Source organism: Lontra canadensis, unplaced genomic scaffold (genome assembly GCF_010015895.1).
Source record: "Lontra canadensis isolate GAN:19392208 unplaced genomic scaffold, GSC_riverotter_1.0 scaffold104, whole genome shotgun sequence".
Taxonomy (NCBI): domain Eukaryota; kingdom Metazoa; phylum Chordata; class Mammalia; order Carnivora; family Mustelidae; genus Lontra; species Lontra canadensis.
In genome coordinates, this window is record NW_022631098.1 from 6,509,476 (window position 1) to 6,531,758 (window position 22,283).

The window sequence follows — 22,283 nt, forward strand, 5'->3', positions numbered from 1 at the left end:
CTCTCGCCTCTCCCTAGAGCAGCAGACTGCTTCTAGTTCCCCACAGGTCCCCTGATGGTTCAAGCTCTGCAAGTTGCCTTTGTTGTTCCCTCTGCCTCCCCATCTTTCTTTACCTGGCTTGCTTTCATTCAGGCTCAAAGTCCCTTTGGGTGCCGTTTATACCAGTACTGGCCCGTAGAACTCTGTGTGGTGAAGGAAATGTGCTATTTACGGTCTACACCGTCCACTATGGCCACTAGTACCTGCATACAGCTGTGAGCCTTTAAAAGGTGGCTGGTGCTACCCAGGAACCGAGTTTCTTTCGTTCTTTCTTTTCTTTGTTTTGTTTTTTTTTTTAAGATTTTATTTATTTATTTGACAGACAGAGATCACAAATAGGCAGAGAGAGAGGAGGAAGCAGGCTCCCCGCCAAGCAGAGAGCCTGATGCAGGGCTCCAGCTCAGGACCTGGGATCATGACCTGAGCCTAAGGCAGAGGCTTTAACCCACTGAGCCACCCAGGCGCCCCAGGAACCGAGTTTCTAATTGTATTTCATTTAGAGTTAGTTTCAATTTGTGTAGCCATGTGTATAGGTTCTACGCACTCATGTCCTGGGCTCTTGCTATGTGCATCGCTAGGCCCTGGAGACTATAGTAAAGATAACCAAGAATTAGCTTTCCTCCTGGTGTCTGCAGCCCAGTGGGGAGAACAGATATGAAACAAGTAATCTCCAGGATGACGTGTGATACAAAGAGAGATTTGCAAAGCACAAGAGACACTAATGCAGCTTACAAGTTGTATTAGTCTGGTTGGGCAGCTGTAACAAAATGCCACTTAAGCAGTAGAAATTTCCTTTCCACAGTTGGTTCTGGAAGTGTGAGATCGAGACATGGGCAGATTTGGTTTCTCCCGAGGTCTCTCTCCTTGGCTTGGAGATGACCGCCTTCTCACTGTGTCCTCACAGGGTCTTTTCTCTGTGTGTACACATCCCAGGTGTCTCTTCCTCTCTTAAAATACGGACACCAGTCCATTTGGTTTAGGGCCCCATCCTGATGACCTCATTTAACCTTAATTATGTCTGCCAGGACAGTCACACCTGTGAATGGGGTGGGGGGATCACACTTCAGTCCTTTACAGGAATTTTATAAGGCTTCCTTGAAGTTTGAGTAGGAGCTGGGCACTGGGAAGAGGGCAAGAGAAGATTCAAAGTGAGGATAAAGTAGGTTGGAAAGCTGGGAGTTCGAGAACGTGGTGCTTTTTAGAACCAGGAAGCATAAAAGGTCTGTATGGCTGGAGAGTCGAGATCACAGATAGAGGGGTCCCATCTGAGTCAAGAAAGGCTGGATCAGGGAAGACCTTGGAAGCCACAGTGGGAATTCACGTTTACCCTCTGAGCAGCTAGACGGTTGACTCGGTGCAGGAACGTGATCAGATTTACGCCTTAGAAAGGTCATTCTGTCCACCGTGTGGATGTGGAGATGACACTGGAAGGGAGATGCTGGTAGGCCCCGTCGAGGGGCTGTTCCAGCACTCCAGGGAAAAGAGGCCAGCTGGGTTTAGATCTGTAGCAGCAGGAACGGGCACGAGTAAATGGACTCAAGATATATTTAGGATTTACTTGGCGAGCTTTCGAGTGTAATGGCTGCAAGGGCAGAGGGAGAGCGAAGACTCAAGAATGAGTCCTTAAAGTTTTGTGTCGAATGCCCAAATTTGGCAATGGTTTGGCCATCTGCTGAGAGAGGGAGCGTTTGGGGGAGGAACAGTCTGAGGGGAAAGAGGACAGGCGGGCCAGGACTGGTGAGCACAACACCGCGGTGAAGATGTTCAGAGGACACTTGGCTTTGCAAGTCTGAGCCTAGGAAGAGCGCAGAGCGGGGGATGTCCCTTTGGGAGGCCCCAGCTAATAAATGGTATTTCGAACCATGGGAGAGAACGGGACCACCTGGAGGAAATGGTCCAGGAAAAGTAGTGGGGCTCAGGCAGAGCCTTGAGGCTCACACAGTCTAGAAGGTAGGTAGGAGAGGGAGAGCAGGAGCAAGCAAAGGAGACCAGAAAGCAATGGCCAGAGAGGTAAGAGGGTGACCACCAGTTTGTCCTGTGTCCTTGAGAGTCTGGTTCTTTTGTCTGTCTCTTTTTGTCTTTGTTCCTTTTGTTTCTTAAATTCCGCGTGAGTGAAGTCAACGGTATTTGTCTTTCTCTGACTGGTTTCGCTTAACATGATACTCTCTGGCTTCATCGATGCTTTTGCAAATGGCAAGATCTCATTCATTTTTGACGGCTGAGTGATATTCCATATCCGGCTATTGTAAATAATGCTGCAAGAAACATGAAGCTGCATGTGTCTTTTCAAATTAGTTTTTTTTTTTTTTCCTTTGGGGGAAATACCCAGTAGTAGTAGAATTACTGGATCCGCTGGTAATTCTAGTTTTAATTTTTTGGAAGAGCCTCCACACTGTTTTTCCACAGTGGCGATACAAGTTTGCATTCCCACCGACAGTGCCTAAGGGCTCCCTTGGGTGGAGGCAGTTTTTTAAAGTCCATGGGAGAAGGATAGGATGACTTGTTTGGGTGTGATACTGTGCTTTATAGTAAGAAATATATATGTATTCTTTGTCCCTGTGCCTGGCAAAGAGCTCCCAAAATCCTTGGAACTTCTAAGTGATCATACGGATAAAGCCATCTTTATATTCATGATAAGCCCTTTTCAATCACACCTGAGCTTATGTTAATGAGAGACTTTGGGAACCTGAAAATGGGAGCCGGTTGCCAGGGAACCAACTCTTTGATAGTCTCAACCCCCTGGGAAGGGGAGAGGGGCCAGAAGTTGAATTGATCGCCAATGGCCAACAATTATTTTTTTTATCAGATCTATGTAGTGATGCTTCCCTAAAACCCCAAAAGGACCAGGATCAGAAAGCTTCCAGGTTGGTGACTGGAGATTTTGGGAGAGACGTGCGCTCAGAGAGCCTGGAAGCTCCGCACCCCCTTCCCACATACGGTGCCCTATACATCCCTTCCATTTGGCTCTTCTGGGTTATAAACTGATGAGCTAGTAAGTAAAAGGTTTCTCTGAATTCTGTGAGCCAATCCAGCAAATTAATCAAACCGGAGGAGGAGGAGGTTGTAGGACGCTCTGATCTAGCCGTGAGATCAGAAGCGCAGGTGACAACCCGGACTGGCATGTGAAGTGGGGGGTGGGGAGTGGGCAGTTTCATGGGGACAGAGCCGTTAGCTTGTGGGATCTGACACTATCTCAGGTCAATGGGGTCAGAATTGAGTTGACTTGTAGGACACCCAGGGGGTGTCAGAATTGCATGGTGGTGAGTGGGGGAAAATGCCTTAGAATTGGTGTCCCAATCACGTGAGGCTAACCATGGGATTGCCGGGTACTTTGGACTAGCCGGTGGAGTTAGGACGGGTTCTCCCTGGTGTCCATCTGTCTTTGTCAGTCCTCCACATCCATCATAAAGGCCTAGAAAAGTGGGGAGTTGGGTCTGGAGTTGGAGTGTTGTCTGTCACGTGGGGTGGGAGGGCAAGGGGTGTTCAGTGTGGAGACAGGATGGATCATGGGATCTAATGCGTGGGCAGTGACATGAAGACGGGGAAGGATAGCTTTAAAGACTGTTTTGTGGTCTCAGGGTAGCCGAAATGTACCCCTTTGTCTCCCACACAAGATTGGAAGCTCTTAAAAAATCAGTATCTTTTTTATTCATCCTTGTTATCCGTAGCATTCTGCATAATATCTAACTCATAATAAGCTCTCCATAAATTGTTGTTGGATTAAATAAGTAGCTTGACACTGGTTTGAAGGCCAGAGTAAAATTCTCCTGCATCTTCTTCCAGGCAAAACAAATCCTATTTTTTATTTTTTTTTCTCATTGGTTCTAATTGCTTTAATTTTTGCTTTCCATTCAGAACCTTCTTTAAGAATAGGAAGAGAGGGGCACCTGGGTGGCTTAGTCGGTTGAGCATCTGCCTTCGGCTGGGGTCATGATCCCAAAGTCCCAGGATCGACTCCCATGTTGGGCTCCCTGCTCAGCAGGGTGTCTGCTTCTCCCTCTGCCCCTCACCCCACTCTCATGCTCTCTCTCTCAAATAAATAAATAAAATCTTAAAAAAAAAATAAAAGAATAAGGAAGAAATAACCTAAGGAATGGGAAAAACTATTTGCAAACCATGTATCTGATAAAGGGTTAATATCCAAACTATATGAGGAACCCATACAACCCAATACAAAGAAACAAAACAAAACAAAAAACTGATTACCTGATTAAAAATGGGCAAAGGAGGAGCGCTTGGGTGTCTCAGTGGGTTAAGGCCTCTGCCTTCGGCTCGGGTCGTGGTCCCTGGGTCCTGGGATCGAGCCCCGAGTCGGGCTCTCTGCTCAGCGGGGAGCCTGCTTCCCTCTCTCTCGCTGCCTGCCTCTCTGCCTACTTGTGATCTCTCTCTCTCTCTCTGTCAAAAAAAAAAAAAGTAAAAAATAGTAAGAAATTTAAAAAAATGGGCAAAGGACCCAAACAGATCTCCAAAGAAAATAATATAAAAAGCCCACAGTACATGAAAAGATGCTCAGCATCACTAGTCATTAGGGAAATGCAAATTAAAACCCCACTGAGACATCACGGTGCCTTTCAGCCTGGCCATCACCAGAAAGACAAGAGACGGCAGATGCTGGTGAGGGTGTGGAGAAAAGTACACAGTGGGGGGAATGCAAATGGGTGCAGCCACTGTGGAAAACCATGTGGAGATTCCTCAAAAAATTAAAAATAGAGCTACCCTACAATCCAGTAATTCCACTTTTCAAAGTATACCCAAGGAATTGGAAACACTATCTGGAAAAGGATTTCCGCACCCCCAGGATCATAGCAGCATCATTTACAGTAGCCGAGACCTGGAAACCTAAGTGTCCATCTATGAATGAGCACGAAATGAAGTCGTGGTGCAGGTACACAACGGGATATCATTCATTCATAAAAAGTGGGGAAACCCTACCATTTGTGACAACATGGATGGACCTTGAAAGCACCGTGCTAAGTGAAATAAGTCAGAGGAGACAAATACTTATCTCACTTATACGTGAAATCTAAAAAAACTCCTAAGGAGATCAGACTGGTGTGGTTACCAGAGGCTGCAGGGGGAATTGGAGGGAGGTGGTCAGAAGGCACAAAGGTGGTTAGAAGTCAGTCCCGGGGATGTGTTGCACAACCCGGTGACTACAGCTGATGTTCCTGTAAGACAGACTGGAAAGTTGTCAAGAAAGTAAATCCTGAGAATTCTCATCACAAGGTGAGAACTTTTTCCCTTTTTTCTTTTTTTCCTTTTAATCCTATCTATAAGAAAAGATGGATGTTAGCTGAACCTATTGTAATCATTTCACAACGCATGTAATCAGACCACCGTGCGGTACGCCCAAAACTTACCCAAAACTGATGTGCGTCAGTTACGTGTCGGTGAAACTGGAGGGAAAACAGAGAAATGGGGAGATGTGGTCAAAGCGTATGAACTTCGGTTATAAAATGAATAAGTCCAGGGGATCTATTGTACAACATGGCGACTGTAGTTAATACGGTATTTTATACTGGGGAACCCGGGTGGCGCATTCAGCTAAGCGTCCAGCACTTGGTTGTGTGTCAAGGCTGTGCTCGCAGGGTCCTGAGATAGAACCCTGCATCGGGCTCCAAGCTCAGTGGGGAGTCTGCTGAAAATTCTCTCTCTCCCTCTCCCCCTGTACTCGCTCACTCTCTAAAATAAGTAAATAAATCTTTAAAAAACACTGTATTTTATACTTGAAAGTAAGAGAAAAGATCTTAAATATTCTCAGCACACACATAAATATTGTAATTACACGAGTAGATGGATGTGTTAAGTAACCTTATTGTGGGATCACTTCACAACAGATGCGTGAATCAAATGATCACAGTTGTGTACTTTCAACTTACACGATGTTGTGTGTCCACCATATCTCAACAAAGCCAGAGAAACAAACGTTCTTCCCTATGAATGTTCTACACCCTCCTTTTTAGTAAACAAAGCCTTTCCTTTTGAAAACCTCATTTGAGGGGCGCCTGGGTGGCTCAGTGGGTTAAGCTGCTGCCTTCGGCTCAGGTCATGGTCTCAGGGTCCTGGGATCGAGTCCCGCGTCGGGCTCTCTGCTCAGCGGGGAGCCTGCTTCCCTCTCTCTCTCTCTCTGCCTGCCTCTCTGCCTGCTTGTGATCTCTGTCTGTCAAAGAAAGAAAGAAAGAAAGAAAACCTCATTTGAATGATTTCACCTCTGATTTCTCCTCCAGCCAGTTTAATCCAAGAGATGAATTCTGATGACCCGCTTGTACAGCAGAAAGCTATCCTGGAGACAGAAAAGAGACTACTGTTTACAGAGGAAGTCCAAGAGGAGGACGGGTGCCGGACCACTCTGAACAAGACCATGATCAGTCCTCCGCAAGCTCCTACGGAGGTTTCTTTTTCTATTATGGAGTTATATAAGCAGATACAGAGAAGAGGTCTGCCTTGAAGCAAAGGAAGCCCCAGTTTAATCTCAGACTCTCTGGGGAGGCTGAATAATCTTTTGTTTTTTAGATTCACTAGATTTATTTTCCAAAAGGAAGTATAAACTCTCATTTTTTTTCCTTTGTCTTTCGGAGTCATCTTTAAACAATGGGTTTATTTTAATGAAAATTTGCCCTCCCCACCCCCTGAGTTAGTGACCAATATTTCAGCTGTACTATAAAGGTAATATGTTCTGCCTCAGATTTCCAACTCCTACAGCCATAGTGGGGGTCCCTTGACCTGCTCACCCTATAACAACTGTACCCATAATCATATCTCCTGATTTAAAGCAAGCCCTGTGAATTGTGGGCCCTTCAGTATTGATGGTTAGAGGAAATAACCCTACTCCCCACTTGTAATGGATCTGCATTTTTGGATTGTAGACTTACAAATCAGAGAGGGGTTTTTGAAATTTGTTTTTTTTGTTTTGTTTTCATGATAACCGGTGCCCTGAAGAATGCAGATGGGATGAGCTCAGGTAAGGACAGCATCTCTCTTCCTAATGTGTATTATTTATTTAGGGTCAGCGTTTATTGCCTGTAGCTTCCAGACCCTTAAATTATAGCCTCTGGGTTTACAAAGAACGGATCAGCCAATTCTCTTACTGGTCAGAAGGGACAGCACTCCGAGGCTTTTCTGTATTTTGTCCCGGCCAGTCTTTTGTAAACTGAATTCAGTTATTCTCTATCACCCAATTTACTCTTAGCTGCTCTAAGGATGTAGGTAGCTTCTCTGTTGCCCAGCTCAGCAGCTCATTATGCTAAATGGAACAAAAAACTCTGCCTTTAAAGAAAAACTCTTTTAAAAGACATAATTCAAATTTGAAGCACAGACATAGCCATCATGTATAATAATACATCACACAGATTACCATTTAATGTCAAATTAAGAAAATGTCATTTAGTTGCTTCAGAATGTGTGTGTGTGTGTGTGTGTGTGTGTGTGTGTGCCTACATACGTATGCATGAGCTGTGTGGCTCCAAAGCTTTCTTCTGAATTTGAGCTAAAGAACTGATTATAGTATTTGGATTTTTCTCTTTAATACTTGAAATGACTCTGCTGTCAGAAGCCTTTTTGGCATCTATGGAGTTGGATGCAAGAGAACGTGCCAGGAGAAGAAGGGAAAACAAAGTCTTAGCAGATGGTAACTGTCAGTCTTCACTTTTCAAGAACGGGGATGATTCGTGCTAGAAAGATCATGAGTGTGCCTGCTGATCTTTGAGGACAGCGATATTCCCAGTGAGGGGCTTCGTAACGGGCCCGAGGCAGTGGAACCCAGCCAGGCAGAAACGAGTGGTGTCTGTCCCTGTCTCTGCTGCAACAGGCAGGGAGTGGGACTGAGCCCTCATCAGGTGCCCCCACCAGACCTCTTTCCAAAGCATCTGGATGGACTTAGCAGAGCAGACCAAGTGTTGGGACTGGTCCTGGGACAGTAGGGAGGGACAGAAGGGGGAGGTACCCTGGGCTGGCCTGAGGCACAGATGAAAAAGTGAAAACGGAAAATGAAACAGGAAAACAAAGGTGTGGGAAGGGAGAGGAGAGATGGAGGGAGGGGGAGACAGGGGTTGTGTGTGTGGCGGGGGCGGCGCATATGCAGGATGTCTCCGGCCCTTGTGCGCCCCCCAGCGGTGTGCGTGCTGCAGGTCTGAACACGTCCACGTGTACTAGCAAGTGACTTGTCAGGCCCTCTTTATGAGACATTCAGTATGTAGACTTGGTCTTTGTGGCCCGCTTGGAGAGGTTCCGAGTTTTGTGCCAGAAACATTTGCTTTTTCTGAGAAGCTCCTTGGGCAACTCCTTGGGCAACTTGGGACGGGTGTGAGGAAAAAGCGCCCTTAGGAAGTCTGATCATGAAATGTCTGCAGAGAAGCAAGTGACAGGTCTCCTTTGGACTGATGGAAGCTATATCCTCCAAAGTAGAATTGCGAAGTCAGGGGAATAAAGTAGGCGAGAATTTTCCAGTGTGTGGGGAGAACTCACCTGTGCGACTTCTGTTCCCCCAGCCCTAAAAGAAAAGGGAAATGAAGCATTTGCCAGAGGGGACTATGAAGCAGCCATCGTGTGCTACAGTGAGGGTCTGGATAAGCTAAAGGACATGACGGTGCTCTACACCAACAGGGCCCAGGTCAGTGAGCCAACACTGTGTCCGTGGTGTTTTCTCAGGGGACAGTAGCCACGGAACTTGTGAAAGCAAACATGAGACCTGATGGTAGCCGTGGTGTGCCTGTCAGTGTTTAGCCGCCGACTGTGGTTGAGGGGTGGTGGAAGCCGATCTGTAGGGACCATTTGCCACTGTCCATGGTGTCAGTGCTCTCGCCCCGGTCCAGTTTCAAGCCACCAACTTGCAATGGTGGGAGGAGGACTTGGGAAGAGCTGCACACAGCCAGCCCTGTGCGTGGTCTAAGTCAGCTCACCCACATCACTGAGGGCAAAGCGTGAAGGAAACAACCTCTGAGAACTGCTCCTGCTGTCGCTGGGTTTGGCCAGACCCCATTGCTGGCAGGCTGAACTCTGCAGGCTCACTTTCTTACTCATTGTGTCGGTCCCTGTAGAAGTAAGATTCTGTGCCCCAGGTCAGCTGGACAGCTGATGGGCTTAGACCCAGTTTCTCGGAAATGCTGAGTTTCTGAACTCCCTCATCTCTCCATTTTATATCACAAAGGAGCTCAATTTCGTGGGACACCAGGTCAAAACCATCACGCAGTTGTTTATAATCTCCTAGTTAACGAAGGGACGAAGTCGATACTTCTCAGGTGCAACAAAACATCATGTATGGCCTTATCATTAAAAGCCCTTGAGCCTGTGTGTGGCCAAGCTCCCTGTTGCTTAGAGCTGAAAAAGTGGCAGATCCTTGGGCATGATTATCTGATGGTCAGAAGATGTCATCAGGACCTGTGCGAGCTGCACTTGACACCGTGTCATTGACGGGAGGAGCCCTCATCAGCACCAATTTCTGTAACTCGGGATCAAGGATGTCCTGCTGTGGGAGGTTGAGGAAGAATGTCGAAAGCAAGAAACTGGACATTTGGAGGCCAAAAAGTCCGGGGAGTGATGGTGATTTAATGATAAATAAATCCAAGCACAGAGTAACCTCAATAGTTCAGTGGTTTTGGTAAATCAGACTAGAGTTGAGCGCCACTTACTTGGCCCTGTTTCTGGAGAAAAATCTAGTGGAGTTAAGAAATTGGTAAATCAAATGTCCAGAGGTTGGCCTAGCGGTGTACATGTTATCACCCTAATGAAATTCTAAACTTTTCCATATACTTCCCGCCATGCTTTATTTATAATAGATGTTTAATAAATCCTTGTTAAGTTACATAACACTGGAGGAACAATAAGTCTATTTAAGGGAATTAAGTTTCTTTTGACACTTTGAAAGAAGCGTTCAAATGCAAGAAATTAACATAATAATAATAATTCCTTTTTACTTTTTACCAGATTTGGTCTCCAAAACATTTACCTATTGATGCTTTTTCAGTCTTGTTACTTTGAAGTTATTTGAAAGTAGTAAAACTGACTTGCTTTTAAAATGTTATGTAATTCAGACTTACATCTAATTCAGATGGCCTGTACCCCAACCCGTCTAAATTAGTTACATTTTCACTGTACTCAAGTTTCAGCAGCACTTTGATTAGGTTCTGGAGAATCACATTAAGAATGGGTGTGGAGGGGCGCCTGGGTGGCTCAGTGGGTTAAAGCCTCTGCCTTTGGCTCAGGTCATGATCCCAGGGTCCTGGGATTGAGCCCCGAGTCAGGCTCTCTGCTCCAGGGAGCCTGCTTCCTCCTCTCTCTCTCTGCCTGCCTCTCTACTTGTGATCTCTGTCTGTCAAATAAATAAATAAAATCTTAAAAAAAAAAAAAAAAGAATGGGTGTGGATAGGGACACCTGAATGGCTCAGTCGGTTAAGCATCTGCCTTTGGTTTAGGTTGTGATCCCAGAGTCCTGGGATCGAGTCCCACACGAGGGTTGTTGCTCAGCAGGGAGCCTGCTTCTCCCTCTGCCTGCTACTCCACCTGCTTGTGCTCTCTCTGACACATAAATAAAATAAAATCTTAAAAAAAAAAAAAAAAGGAATGGGTGTGGATAAAAATAAGCTAAATGTAGTGGAAAGCTTTGGGAAAGTAATTCTTCCCAGCTTTCCGGAAGAGAAAGCTTATTCAGAGACGAATAAATACAAAATGTGCTGGCTGGTGTTACAAACCACCAAGTCACCATTGACTATTTTTAAAATGCCTCCCCTGTTTGCATGCAGCGTTAGAAAACACTTAATAAGGACCCTGTGAATTGAGTGTTGCTACTTGCTAGAGGAAAAAAACTACCCTTTCATTGCTCTGTTTTTCTCCTGGGGTTAATGTTATGATCAATAGATTGCTGGTGTAATTTAGAAAAATCAGGCATTTAATTGCCATTTGGAAAAGTAGTTCTTTTTAAAATATGGAAAAGCAGAAGAGAACAGGGAATTTATAGGGTGTTGAATCCAAGCCTTAAAAAAAAGGAAAAAAGAAAAGACTAAGTAAAGGCTGTGTAGAGAAACTGTTGAAGCCCACGTATGCATTTTCAGTCTGTATGTCTCCTGAATAACGATGTCACAAAATTGTGGCTCCGTTTGTCTAAAAGGATGCTAGTCTCCTCACATCCTCTGACTTTCAAATGAAACCCCAAACTCTGAGGGAAAGGATGGTGCTTTATGGACCAGACAATTCAAAGCATCGTCCTCTTCAATTAGTACAGAACCTGAGTTAATGAAAGCACCACAGGGCAGCTTCCTTTCTTGGAAGGACTTGGGCTTGGTTAGCCCGCTAGTGCCAGCTCCCTCCCCGGTTGGGATGAATGCTTACATCCCTCATGAGTCACCACACTGACCCTGTGATTGGCTTGATCATGTAAATATCTCTGCAGAGTTACAGATAAGAACGTCACCCTGCCCTGGGACAGCTTTGCTCAGGGGCAAACCTCCACATGAATCAGCTCTAGTTGGGGTGACTGATGAGGACTCTGGGAAAACCTCTTATCCTCCAGGTGCCTGGTTTTCCTTTTTTACACCAGGAGTGATCATTGCCGCTTCCCAGGAACTTTCCAACAGAAGAGTGCTTAAGGCCTGTTTAGTTCAACTTGATACGTTATTCACTGCCTATTGTGACCAGTAATTCATTCAGAAGTGGAGTAGCCAGTGCATTTGCTGGGACACAGCCCTCCCTTACTTTCTGCGCCATGAGGTCTTCAGCGCAGATTGGGTAGATCCCAGCGTTCAGAGTCAAGTCTTGATTTTCAAGACTACCCCCACTCGAGGGGATCCCAAAAGAGGTCCCCAGGGCTTTTGGCACCGACGGATCGTAGCGATGGTCTGACTCTTAAATGTCAGCCCATCACCCACTTTGCTTTCTTCTTGCTGTGTTTATGAGGAAGGAAGCAGAACTTTATCTTTTTTGAGTAACCACTTTATTGAGATACAATTGATATAACGTGCATTTTGCCCATTTAAATATACAATTCAGGGACGCCTGGGTGGCTCAGTTGGTTAAGCAGCTGCCTTCGGCTCAGGTCATGATCCCAGCGTCCTGGGATCGAGTCCCACATCGGGCTCCTTGCTCGGCGGGGAGCCTGCTTCTCCCTCTGCCTCTGCCTCTGCCTGCCATTCTGTCTGCCTGTGCTTGTTCTCTCTCCCTCTCTCTCTCTGACAAATAAATAAAATCTTAAAAAATAAATAAATAAATAAATAAATAAATATACAATTCATTTTTTTTTAGTATATTCACAGAGCTGTGCAACTGTTGCCATAACCTGTTCTAAAACATTTTCATGATCCCAAAAAGAAACCGCATACCCTTTAAGTGGTGCCCCCTCTCCCCCAGTCCTCTGTCCACCCCTACCCTCAGCCTTAGGCAACCACGAATCGACTTTCTGTCTCCATATGTTTGCCTGTCCGGGACATTTTATATAAATGAAGTCATGCCGAATTTTTCCTTTTGTGTCTGGCTTCTTTCTTGCAAGATGCTTCCCAGGCTCATCCATGTTGTGGCGTTTACCCGTGCTTCGTTCCTTTTTATGACCAACTAATACACCACTGTAGGATGGGCCCGTCTTTTTTATCCATTCATCAGTTGATGGACATTTGAACTGTTTCTGCTTTTTGGCTTTTGTGAATAATGCTGCTGTGAGCATTTGCACAGAAGTTTTTATGTGCGCATATGTGTGCACCGAGAAGTGGCTGGATGGTAGGGCAGCTGTGTTTAACCCTTCCAAGAACCGCCAGACTGTCTACCACAGTGGCCACACCGCTCTACGCTCCCACCAGCTGTGTCTGCGGGTTCGGATTTTTTAGCACTCTCTCCAACGCTTACTGTCATCTTTTTGATTCCCTTTGTCATTTGATTTCCTTCTGGAACATCGCAGTGGGGTAGACCCTAGAAGCTAGCTCTTCCTTTGTAGAGGGATTTAATGTGCTAGGTATTTTCTTTGGCCTTTCCAGATCCTTCTGTGCCCTGGGGACTGACCTCTGTGGACCTGTCCCCTGACTTCCCGGCTCCCTAACTTGCGTTTGGACTCAGCCACTGAGATCAGAAGGAAGGAAGAAAGTGAGAGTGAGGGCACTCATTCTCCCACCTGCAGCTCTCCTAAAGGCCCCAGCTCCCCTCGGCAGTGCCGTTCACAAAGCTGTCCTCTCCCGTTAGTCCACGGCTCGTCCTGCCGCTTTAGGTCTGGCAGCAGTACCCGCTGTCCACGGTTTCCAGCCCTGGGCTTCGGTAACCTTCCCGCTGGTTGCCGCAGAATTACATGTAAATACAGCCCTTTGTGTCATTATAGGCTTATCTAAAACTCGGGGACTACCAGAAGGCAGTCGTGGATTGCGAGTGGGCTCTGAAGGTAAGAAGGAGATCCTCTTCCACGGGACGGAGTTGGGCTCGCCGGGTGCCTGGGTCCTCAAGTGAATGCGGGAGAGCGGCCAGTGGTTTGTGGCAGGCCGGGGTCTGAGCTCTGCTGTCAGGCCCCGACCTTCCTTATCTCTAGTGGGGGCCCGTGGCATAGCTTTGAGGGTCACGGCGACCGAGCTCGTAGTGAGGACTGCGGAGAAGTGGCTGTTCGCGCTGCGTTTTCAGGGTTTGCCCTGCAAGGGCTCACCGTTCACAGCATTCTGGCCACCCCTCCTTCCTTATTTCCTCCTGAGAGGGTGAGCAAGGGAAACTGGGCTGAATTGGGAACTCACCTTTACTAATAATGGTCTATAAAAAATTCAAAACGGACATATGGGGTGTGTGGTTTCTTTATCCCTTAGAAGACACAGAATGTCCACAAATCCTGTCCCATCGCATCGTTACATTCTTAAAGTTACAACAACTGCCCCAGCCGATGAGATCGGGCTAGCCCCCACCTGCTTTGTCACTTGATGTGATCTGCTGTGTTCTCTACCACCATTCTGTAAGAGAAGAGAGAGGCAAGGGCGTTTTCCAACAAGCCATGGTTTGCTGCGTGCTGGCCACGAGCCTTACGACATTCTAGTCTGTTCTCTTCAGTACCACTATTATCCTTGTTTTTCTGGCAAGGAAACCGAGCCTCAGAGATTAAGCAAGCTGTGTAGAATCATGTAGCTAACGTTGGTCGAAACGTAAGCCAGTGCTCTGAATCTCCTGCCCTGTACAGCTTCCCCACTGGATCCCGAAAGCCCCACAGCCCTGGGTGTGGACCTTGTTGCTTCTGTGGGAGAAACCAGAGCTCCTGGTGGGGCGTCCAGGAGTATCTGTTCTGATCTGAAAAGGACCAAGAGGTGGTCACGCTGTTTCATGCTGATTCAGGATAACCCGCTGGCCTCGTCCCAGTTGTTAAATGAAGCACGATGTAATAATTAACAGCGACACCAAAGCAAAGCAGGCCCAACAAAGCTGACGTTCGAGAACTCTGACACTCGGCAGAGCCAGTCTTGTGAGGTGCCGGCGAGGCTCCCTGTCGAAGAGGCTTGGGTAACGAGTGGGAGCCACAGGGGAAAAAGCAGAAGGAGCTCCCGACACTACAGTGGTTGGCTCTGTGTCAACGCTGTGATGTAGAAGTTTCACTCTTTTTAAAAGTCATACATCCATAACGCACGTCAGTGTATTCATTATTAATAGTCTTCGTACTTTCATGCCGATTTAATATTTTTGACACTTTTGAATGCGTGGAGACAAGCTCACGTGATGGTATTTCAAGGCTGATGCTCCTCGTCAGGGAAAATAAGGCAGCGAAGCTGGCTTCAGTTAGGATCAGAATCTTCCTTTGCGGGCAGAGCTCTCTCTGCAGGACATAATCCATCTTTCTCTGAAAACAGAACTCCTTTTAAGGGGGTCTGGGGCTCACCTGAGAAAGCCCTTGTGAGTGTTGACCCGTGATCCGAGGAGACAGGCCGGGCAGTGAGACATCCATCCAGGCCCCCTGGGTCAGCATCCGAGGCGGGCCGAGTCCCAGCGACGCCCCCTCACGGTGACACACAGTGGCCCGGACAGGGCTCTGAGGCCACCGGCTTGTGCTGCCCCCGGTGTAACCCGATGCTCTGCCGGCGAAGGACCCGTGGGCGTTGGGCTTTCATGGGCCTCTGCTCTGGCCTTTCCTTTCCCTTGGCCCATTCCCTTCTTGTCCTCTTGACCTCATTGTTTGCGGATTCTCCGGGGCTCACTCCCTGGCTCCCTGCCTTTCTTCTCTCTGCAGCTTCTCCCTCGGAGCTCTTGTCTCCTTTCCGGGGTCCAGCTGGCCCTCAGACCTCCTTCCCTGTCTTCACCTCCCGGGGCCCCAGGGGTGCACATCAGCTGCCTCCCGCCGGCCTCCATTTGACTGTCTGGGGCCACTGGAACCACGCTGAGTCTTCAACCTCCCACCTTCCCTGCCCCCTGCCCTGACTTAACCTCTTTCTGTTAATGACATACACTGTCTTCTGGGTACCGAACCCAAACCTGTGGCCTGACATCCTCTTCCTCTTTGTCCTCCTTTACCGATTGTCTGTGACCCAGCTCTGGCATCCCCGCTTGCCTCGCCCCGCCGCCACACCGAGGCTCGCCCCTCATTCTGTGGGACTGCTTCACTTCCCTCCCTTGTCCCCTGCCTCTCCCGCCTCGAGTCGGTTCTGCACGCTGCCTTCAGAGCAACTTTCCTGTGCGCCCTGCTGTTCACTGCCCTCCCCCAGGCTGGCATCCAGGGCCTCCCTGTGGAACCACTGTCTGGCTCACCCCTTCCAGCCTGACCCACCGCTACCCCGATGCTTGCCCTCGGCCTGGCCGGAAGCCCCCTGTCCTCTCCCATCCCCCGACCTTGCTCTGCCCATTCTCCCTCCTTCCTTCTCTCTTCACCTCTCCATACCCGGGAAGACCCAGCTCAAATGCCTCGTCTGCCCGACCTTTGTGAAGCCATGCTGCCTCACCGTGGATTTCCCTCTCCTCAACTTCTAGAGCACTTTTCTGAGGGACAGTTGCTGTAGTTTGAAGCCTCTGGGACCTGGAGTCAGATGGCCAGATTTGAAACCCCAGCTCTGCCGCTCCAGCCTCTAGTTCCTCACCTTTACAATGGGGATAATAATCGCGTGGACTCCACAGAGTTGTTAGAAGGCGAATCTGAGATAATCCGTACAAACCACCTGGCAAGGACTGGATGATACGGTCCTCTTGTCATCCCTGCCTTTCCCTTAGCAGCACGTCAGGAAATGACACTCACGAGGACGCACCTGTGAAGGCCTCTCCACATACAACAGTCCCCTCTGCCTCTTCCGTCACCGTCTGTCATTTCTTTCAGTCGTCCCCTTTGCTCTGAAATGGACGGCTGCTCATCTGGCCCATGTCCCACTTCTGGGGAGAAGCCGGCCAGGAATTCACCCAGGAGTTTTTAGAAGCTTTAGCTTGCACTCTACGCCCTGGGAGGGTATCCTTGGCACGATGCCTCACACATAAAAGGGTTCAACTAATTAACTGGATGTTAGAAGTTGTAGTTAGCATCTTGGTACCAAGTCAGTCCATCTCTCTGGAGTTGTAATAATTAGGGGTAGGCAGGTGCAGGGCCCCCTGCGCAAAGGCCGTGGCCTCACATAAATTCCGATCCTGCCTTCTGATGGGGGCTTCCCTCCTGATCAAGTGACAAGAACGTAAGTTCTCGGGATATGCACGCAGTTTATTTCAGGGGAGGAACTTGCCAGGCCCACTAAGACGTCCCAGTCACCTCAGCTGTTGACCCAGAGTAGACGTCGTCTCTTCTAATAAACCAGTGGTCCTTGAGCCTGGCTGCGTGCCTGCCTTTCCTGGGGAGCTTACAAAATTATTGCCACCTGGGCCCTACACCAGAAGATAATTTTTAATGGGTGCGGGGTTCAGCGTGGCCTCGCGGGTTCTGAGAAGCATCCCCAGTGATTCTGATGTTTGGGTGAGGTCAAGAGCTCTTCTAAACTAAGGGTTTCTGGTTTGTGTCCTGATTGAGTCTCATTAAATGGAAGTGAAGACCGGCAAGGATCATTAATTAATTTGATACAGAGCTTGCTTGTGCATCCAGGCTCCTCGCAGGCTTCAATTAGTTTGGCCACAGAGGCACAGAAAAGTTCTCATTGTCACCCCCAGTAGCTGTCCTGACAACCCGCGTTCTGCCTTCCCTCTGTTAGCTGGGCCGTTAGGGGAGTGGCTCACGACTTCAGACCTTCTGAAACATCTGATCAGTCATTCTCTTTCATGCAGTGTGATGAAAAATGCACAAAAGCCTATTTCCACATGGGAAAAGCCCACCTGGCCCTGAAGAACTACAGCGTGGTAAGTGCTGAGAGGAGCGGAACGCGTGGTCGCAGAGCAATCGCCTCAGAGAAGGACCACGTTCCTCCAAAGCTGAATAGACACTAGGCCACTTCTAGTATTTTCCGAGGTGGCTCTTACAGTCTTTGAGTTGGGAAGGACGTTGGGTGTCCTCCAGGACAGCCCCATCTGCCCGAGAATCCCTTCTGCAGTGTCTCCGGCCAGTGTTCTGTCAGCCCCGGGAGGAGCGTCTCTGGAGACGACCACAAAATTCACTCCTAATCTCATCACCCCGGAGTAACCGTGCAGCTGTATTTACGCACTAAGCTGTCCTATATTGTTAACAGCAGCTTTGTTGAGATCCCTGATTCACACACCAAACAGTTCATCTGCGGGAAATACGCAGTTCAGTGGGTTTTCCTGTGTTCAGAGATGTGCAGCCCTCACCGCACTCCCCTTTAGAACATTTTTGTCCCCTCCCCCAAAAGCCCTATACCCACTGGTAGTACTCCCCTTCCTTCCACCCCACCTCAACCCGAGGCATCCGCTAATCTACCTCTGTGTGTTCTAGACTCTTCTTATAAGTAGAATTATACAAGATGCTGTCTTTTGTGGCTCTCTCTTTCACTTAGCATAATGTTTTAGGGGTCATCCATGTTGTAGCGTCTAACAGTACCTCGTTCCTTTTATTGCTGGGTAATATTCCATTGTATCGATAATCTACATTTTATTTATCCCTTCCTCGGTTGGCGAACATGAGGGCTATTATGAATATCCACGTACAAGGTTTTGTGTGGAGATATGTGCACAGTCCACTTGAGGATGTACGAGGAGTGGGACTGCTGAGTCCTATACTAATCGTGTGTTTAACCTTCGGAGGACCTGCCAGAGGGTTTCCCCAAGTGGCTGCACCATTTTCATGCCCACCAGCCATATGTGCTTTCAGTTTCTCCATATCCTGAGCAATACTCTTATCTCTTCTTGATTACAGCCATCCTAGTGCATGTGAATTGTAACTCCTTGTTTTGATTTGCATTTCCTTGATGGCTAATTATTTGGAGTCTGTTTTCTTGTGGCTTCTTGGCCCTTTGTATACCCTCTTTGGAGAAATGTCTCTTCAGATCCTTTGCCTATTTTTTATTAGGTTATTTACATTTTTATATTAAGTAAACAGTACTTTATATGTTTTGGATGCACGTCCCTTATCCGGCAAGTGATTTTCAAATATTTTCTTTCACTTTCTATGTTGCCCTTTCACTTTCTTGACTGTGTCCTTTGTAACACACACACACAAAAAAATTGTTTAATTTTGATGAAGGCTAAATTATTTATTTTTTTCCTTTGATTGCTTATACTTTTGGTGTCATATCTAAGAAATCATTGTCTAATCCAAGATTTACTTCTGTGTTTGACTCTCTGTATGGCTTTAGCTATTATATTTAGATCTCTGAACCACTTTGAGTTAATTTTTATGGTGTGAGAAAGGGCTGTAATTTCATTCTTTTGTATGTGGATATTCAGTGTGCCCAGCACCATTTGTTAAAATGACTGTTCTGTCTCCCATTGAATAATTTTGGCACCTTTGTCAAAAATCAGTTGATCATAAATGCATGTGTTTATTCCTGGACTCTCAGTTTTATTCCATTGATTGGTATGTCTGTTCTTATGCCTATCCCACATTGTCCTGACTCCTATAGCTTTGTAGTAAATTTTGAAATGGGGAAGTACAATGTGAGTCTTCTAACTTTGCTCTACCTTTTCAAGATTGTTTTAGTTATCCTAGGTCCCTTGAATTACCATACAAATTTTAGGATCAGCTTGTCAATTTCTGCAAAGAGGCCAGATGGAATTTCAATGGGGATTTCATTAAATCTGTAGGTCAATTTAGGGAGTATTGCCATCTTAATAATATTAAGCTTTCTAATCCATGAACATGGAATATCTTTCCACTGATAAGACACTATTTTTTTTAATTGCCTCTTATTATACATTAAAAGATTATTTTTTGGTGGATTTAAATCTAAAAGTAATACAGGCCTATTATACTAAGGTCAAATAGTAGAACCCTCCCCTCTCCACCAAATTCTATTCACTTATTCATTCATTCAGGTAACTAATTCACTCAGCAAATATGTATGCATACTGTCTATGTTTCTCGCACTGCCCTAGACAATAAGAGTACCGTAGCAAACAAGGCAAAATCCTTGACTTAATGGAAATTACATTCTTGGAATAGCGGTGGCTGGGAGACAGGAACCACATAAGTAGGGGTGTAGTATGTTGGTTAGTGAAAAGTGTCATTGAGAAAATGAAATCAGGAAGCAGCAAAGGTGAGGTCAGTTTTATATAGAGCTGTCAGGGAAGGCCTCCCTGCAGGAAGGGAGGGAGAGAGGTGAGCAAGCCATGTAGGAGGGGTCCAGTCAGAGGGTCAGCTAGAGCAGAGTGACAGGTGGTGAGGTCAGGCAGACAATGGCAGTGCGGGAGGGGCTGATTCCCTACAGCCTCACAGGCTTTTGGAAGTACTTTGGCTTTTACTCTGAGTGAGCTGGGAGCTATTGGAGGGTTTTGAGTGAGGGAGTGAAATGATGTGACTCATATTTTCAAGGTCACATTGATGTGACTCATCATTTTCACTGCTGCATTGAGAATATATCTTGACATAGTAGGCAAAGAACAGAGAACTAGTTAGAAGGCTATTACAATAGACTTTCCAAGTGAGGTGTAATGATGTTGAACCAGGTTGGTGTTGAGGGAGGTGGTGGGAAATGTTAGGATTCTGGATATATACCAACAGGGAAGCCAACAGGAGTTGCTGGTGGACTAGATCTGGGGTTCCAAAGAAGTTGCATACAGGTTCACTGCCCTCAGCCTTTTGGGCTACTCTAAGAACTACCAGACACCAGGTGGCTTAAGCAGCAAACATTTAATTCTCACAGTTCAGGAGGCTGGAAAGTCCAAGATGAAGACACCAGCAGACTGGTGTGTGTTGAGAACTGCTTCCTGTTCATAGACAGCCAGAAGGCTAAAGAGAGGTCCCTGGGGTCTCTTTGATAAGGACACAAATCTCACTCACGAGAACTGCACCCCGATGACCTACTCACCTCCCAGAGGGCCCCACCTCCAAGTACGTCACATTGGGGTTAGGTTTCATCATAGAAGTTTGGAGGGGACACAGTCTATAGCAGTTACCGTGTTTGCTCTGCATACCTCTGTCCTGTGACACCAGTCTGTTTTATGTCATGTTTTCTCTTCTATTCATTTCTTAATCCTGATCTTCTGGATGAGCCTGGAGCTTTTAAGACAGCTCAGAGCCCATTTTTTTTTTCTGTGCTTGTTTTTCTCAGTGATTGGGCAGAATTCTTCATACTCCTGAGACAGTACTGCCCAAAACCTACTCACATGCCCCACGAGCTACAATCTTCCTTTTTTTTCCCGGAAACTTTCCAGCAGTCTCCTCAGGGAGAGGCCCTCACTCTTAGGTTTTCTTGCAAGTCTTACATGGCCCGTGAATGGACCCCTTAGGGACTCTCTTTGCAGCCCTGTGTATTTAAGTAGGCACTTCTCTTTTCCTGTTCCCAAAAGTCTCTGTCAACAGTGTCTCCATCTTCATTTCTCTCCGTGCTCCTTGTGGGCATATCTGACAAGTAGCCTCCTGTTCTCTCTCGGTGGGAGCATCATTTCTAAATTTTGCAATCACCTTAGGATTATTCCTCTACCAGCCAGGCACGATCCATGAAATTCGGGACTGGATATTTTTCTATCACAGGCTGGATCTGACAACACTTTTTTTTTTTTTTTTTTTTTTTTTACCAAGTCCTGCAAGAACGCCTCTTGCCCCATAGAACCAGAGAAGCTTAAACAAAATGCCAAACACATGCTGCGTTCCCATGCCTGCCTCCTACGCTGGGAGCAGGAGGAGGCCAGGAGGAAATAATGAAGTCCAGCCCTGTGGCGCCTGGTGTCTTTCCTATAATCACCCTCACCCCCTGACTACTCTTCAAGGTCTTGTCTCTTTTTTCCAGGCTAGAGAGTGTTATCAGAAGATCTCGGAAATAAACCCCCGACTGCAGGCCCAGGCGAAAGGTGAGGCTGGTCCTGCTGCTGTCCCTCCTTTGAATTGCACTTTCGCTTTGTGCCCCGGCCCCCCCCGCCCCCCCCGCCCCCAGGTGCCTCCCATACCTTCTCTGCACTTAACCTCAAAGCCACATCAAACCCTCCCTGTCCACCCGCTGCCTGCTCCTCTTCCCTCTCTGTTCTCCCACTCAGACCTTTGCCTTCCTCCTTTCTACACCATCGTCCCTTAGAGCCTTCGAGGTAGGGCATAATGTTGTCCTTGAATCCCGAAGATGGTTTAAAATTCTGGGTATAGGCTGGACATCCTTCCTAAAATTTTCCCTGCTGAAGCCAGGTTTGAATGATGGTCACACTTCACGCCTCTCAACCTCCCGTCCTTCACAAAGGCTACTCTGTGGTCGTGATGTTGACCATTAGGGCTCTGTTTGTTTCTCTCCTTTTCTTTCCCTTCTCATCTCACAGATTACCTGAATCAAGTGAATCTCTGGGAGAAAGCAGACCTTCAAGAGAAGGAAGCCCACAGATCGCTGGATGCGGGAAAGAACACGGCCGTGGCCGTCAGAAATCTCCTGGAGACGCTGTGCAAGCCCGATCAGACCCCCTTGTTCTATGCAGGAGGGATTGAAATCCTGGCTGAAATGATGAAGGACTGTAAGCCAGAAATGCGTGTGACCTTGTGAATATAGTCAGCGTAAAAGGGCAGGGTGGAGGTCAGCCCCGAGGAGGCGGAGAATCCCTATACCCCTTCCTTCCACAAATGCTGCAGGTCTGCTGTAGTGTCAGGACTGAGCAGGCCACGGGAGAAACATCCCGCGCCCCGGCGCCCTCCCCCCCAGAGCATGCGTGTGCTCAGAGCATAGGCGGCCGACGCCCCCAGATACACTACAACACAAAACACACACCCACAAACCACACGCCGGGCACGTACTCACCAAACGTATTTACCTCACATACGCACA

At 47.3% G+C, this 22,283-nt stretch overlaps 1 protein-coding gene across 4 annotated transcripts in view; it reads left to right on the top strand.

The window, feature by feature from the left end:
- The window catches only part of TTC12 (tetratricopeptide repeat domain 12), a 42,338-nt gene that overhangs the window by 3,037 nt on the left and 17,018 nt on the right, over positions 1–22,283 (top strand). For 2 of the 4 annotated variants that reach the window (XM_032838387.1, XM_032838388.1), the window contains exons 3-10: positions 6,267–6,430; positions 6,979–7,000; positions 7,589–7,666; positions 8,526–8,647; positions 13,328–13,387; positions 17,200–17,271; positions 21,273–21,333; positions 21,787–21,975. In XM_032838387.1, coding sequence (XP_032694278.1) covers positions 6,267–6,430; positions 6,979–7,000; positions 7,589–7,666; positions 8,526–8,647; positions 13,328–13,387; positions 17,200–17,271; positions 21,273–21,333; positions 21,787–21,975 — 768 coding nt within the window. The remainder of the gene's footprint in view (positions 1–6,266; positions 6,431–6,978; positions 7,001–7,588; positions 7,667–8,525; positions 8,648–13,327; positions 13,388–17,199; positions 17,272–21,272; positions 21,334–21,786; positions 21,976–22,283) is intronic. The other 2 variants (XM_032838389.1, XM_032838390.1) reach the window with 2 other exon arrangements.